Source organism: Etheostoma cragini, chromosome 3 (assembly GCF_013103735.1).
Source record: "Etheostoma cragini isolate CJK2018 chromosome 3, CSU_Ecrag_1.0, whole genome shotgun sequence".
In the NCBI taxonomy this organism is placed as follows: domain Eukaryota; kingdom Metazoa; phylum Chordata; class Actinopteri; order Perciformes; family Percidae; genus Etheostoma; species Etheostoma cragini.
The window spans coordinates 29,599,692-29,603,126 of record NC_048409.1 but is presented as its reverse complement, the minus strand read 5'-3'; the positions used below and the strand labels follow the sequence as shown (position 1 = coordinate 29,603,126).

Here is a 3,435-nt window from a genome sequence, read left to right as displayed (position 1 = left end):
ACAGGAGACCAACAGGAGACAAAAAGAAGACCAACAGGAGACGAAAAGGAGACGAACAGGAGACGAAAAGGAGACCAAGAGGAGACCAAAAGGAGACGAAAATGAGACAAAAAGAAGACCAACAGGAGACCAACAGGAGACGAAAAGAAGACCAACAGGAGACGAACAGGAGACGAAAAGGAGACGAAAATGAGACAAAAAGGAGACCAAAAGGAGACCAACAGGAGACGAAAAGGAGACCAACAGGAGACGAAAAGGAGACCAACAGGAGACGAAAAGAAGACGATCTGTCTCCTTCCTTCCTTTCTTTCTCTCTTCCTTTCTCTCTGTCTCTCCTCACATTTTGGAAACGGGAAGTGATCCCATCCGTTGTGTGTTTACTGCTCTAATCACTTCAGCTGGACGTTAATCTGTTGTTTTTTCACTTAAAAAAAACATAAAAATGAAATGTGCATGAAATATGACGTTGCCATGGACACCAACACATCACTTTTACAGCTTAACAACCAGAACCGTGTGTGTGTGTGTGTGTGTGTCTGTGTGTGTGTCTCTGTGTGTGTGTGTGTGTGTGTGTGTTTCCTGTGTTGCTAAGCGCACAGTTTGGCCTCTGCAGCAGATCGTAGTTTGGCAGACATTCAGAAACACTGATACTGCACGCCTGTGTGTGCTTGCGTGTGTGTGTGTGTGTGTGTGCGTGTATGTGTGTGTGTGTGCGTGTGTGTGTGTGTGTGTGTGTGTGTGTGCGTGTGTGTTTGTGTGTGTGTCCTTGTCAGGGTGAAGCAAGGCAGCGCAGCTTGAAACACAACACAGCCACAGACATGAACCACCTCATGGTAACTACCATACTTTCTTAAATTTTTCCTTTCTCTGTGTGTGTCTGTGTGTGTGTGTGTGTGTGTGTGTGTGTGTTTCTGTTGTCGAGTCAGACGCTAAAAGACGAGATGAGAAAGAGGAAGTGTGTATTTGTGTATTTGTGCAGAAAGTAAGGGTGTTGAGGCCTGATCTTTGTCCTGAAAGGACAGAAGGGACGCTGTATTTGACTCTATGGTGTGTGTGTGTGTGTGTGTGTGTGTGTGTTTGTGTGTGTGTGTGTGTGTGTGTGTGTGTGTGTGTGTGTGTGTGTGTGTGTCGGTGTCATACGAGTTAAAGATGTGATCTATATATACACACTGACTGCAGGATCGCACGTACACACCAACACACACAGCGACATGTTGAGTCTGCAGCACAGACGCACACATACACACATAACAGATACACACATAACAGATACACACATAACAGATACACACATAACATATACACACGTAAAAGATACACACGTAACAGATACACACATAACAGATACACACATAACAGATACACACATAACAGATACACACATAACAGATACACACGTAACAGATACACACATAACAGATACACACGTAAAAGATACACACATAGCAAATACACACATAGCAAATACACACATAGCAAATACACACATAACAGATACACACATTACAGATACACACGTAACAGATACACACATAGCAAATACACACATTACAAATACACACATAACAGATACACACATAACAGATACACACATAACAGATACACACATAACATATACACACATAACAGATACACACATAACAGATACACACATAACAGATACACACATAACAGATACACACATAACATATACACACATAACAGATACACAAATAACAGATACACACATAACAGATACACACATAACATATACACACATAACATATACACACATAACAGATACACACATAACAGATACACACATAACATATACACACATAACATATACACACGTAACAGATACACACATAACAGATACACACATAACAAATACACACATAACAAGTACAAAGTGCAAGTTAAAGTGACAATAAACTTCAGAAAACGTGTTTTTTACTTGAGAGAATAATTCCATGTCTCCGACTGTGTTGTTGCGTGTCTTATGAACATGTAAAAATATGTAAAAAGCTTCAGGAGAAGTCCCAAAAAACGTCTAAAAAGCGCCTGCAAAAGTGCCAAAACCTTTCAGATATCTGATATATCTGATATGTACACAGTATATATACTGTATTTATACACACTGTGTATATACACAGCATACTACAGCATATATATACAGTATATACTGTATGAAGTGTCAACACACACACACTGTCTCTTTAAGAGAAGCTGGATGACTTTTTAACCGTCTACCAAGGTCACATCGGGCCGAGCTGGGGGCGGGACACTCCTGACAGCCAATCACAGCATCCCAACACAACACTTTAACCAATCAGGAAGCAGAGAAGGGAAAACGTGTGTGTCTGTGCGTCTGTGTGTGTGTGTGTGCATGTGTGTGTGTGTGTGTGTGTGTCTGTGTGTGTGTGTTTGTCTGTGGGTGTTTGTATGTGCGTGTGTGTGTGGGTTTTTCTGTCTGTGTGTGAGTGTGTGGCGTGTGTCTTTGTGTGTGTGTGTGTGTGTGTCTGTGTGTCTGTGTGTGTGTGTGTGTCTGTGTCTTTGTCTGTGTGTCTGTTTGTGTATGTGTGTGTCTGTGTGTGTGTGTGTGTCTGTGTCTGTGTGTGTGTGTGTGTCTCTGTGTGTGTGTGCGTGTGTGTGTGTGTCTTGTGTGTGTGTGTGCGTCTGTGTGTGTGTGTGTGTGTGTGTGTGTGTGTGTGTGTGCGCGTGCGTGTGTGTGTCTTGTGTGTGTGTGTGTGTGTCTGTGTGTGTGTGTGTCTGTGTGTGTTTGTACACTCATTACAACTGAGAAATGAACACAATGTGGACAAACTTCCTTCCTTTCTTTCTTTGTTTCTTTCTTTCTTTCTGTCACCTTCCTTCTTTAACACCAAGTGAACCTGCTGCAGTGATTTTACATCTGTAGAACCCCCCCCCCTGCAGGATTCAGGGTGCAATACCCTGCAGAGACGAGACAGTGGACATGAATCAAAGTCCAATCGGCAAAGCAAATTCCCATAATTCCTCAGATAAAAGCCGAGCCTTTGTTATTACCTGCAGTCGGTCCTCTTAAAGCTCCGGCTCCTTATCACGTCTTCACTCCATCAATAATCCCCCGTTCCTAGCTGCAGAGCCCTTTAACACCGTGGTCATGTTCCCACTCTGAAACAAAGGAGCCGAACCCATAACAACACGGCCCGCTCCCACGGAGCCGCCAGAGACGCTGCGTTGGTCTCCAACGGCTCCGGTTCCAAGGTCTTCATGACGCCGGACCGTAAAAGCGTCGGAGTTTATTTGTTTATTTCAAAGGATCCCCATTAGCCGACGCCGAGACGACAGCTAGTCTTCCTGGGGTCCAAACAATACATCCAAAAGACAATAAACACAACCAAAATTACTCACAAATATATCATATATAAATTCACAAACAAAACTGACAATGCAAAAAGTACTAACACACTA

General features: G+C 43.0%; 1 protein-coding gene across 1 annotated transcript in view; it reads left to right on the top strand.

Annotated features, from left to right (window-relative positions):
• Positions 1–683: 683 nt before the first annotated feature.
• The window catches only part of LOC117938717, a 7,136-nt gene continuing 4,384 nt past the window's right edge, over positions 684–3,435 (top strand). Inside the window, exon 1 of the mRNA XM_034863518.1 lies at positions 684–833. Coding sequence (XP_034719409.1) covers positions 699–833 — 135 coding nt within the window. The 5' untranslated portion in view covers positions 684–698. The remainder of the gene's footprint in view (positions 834–3,435) is intronic.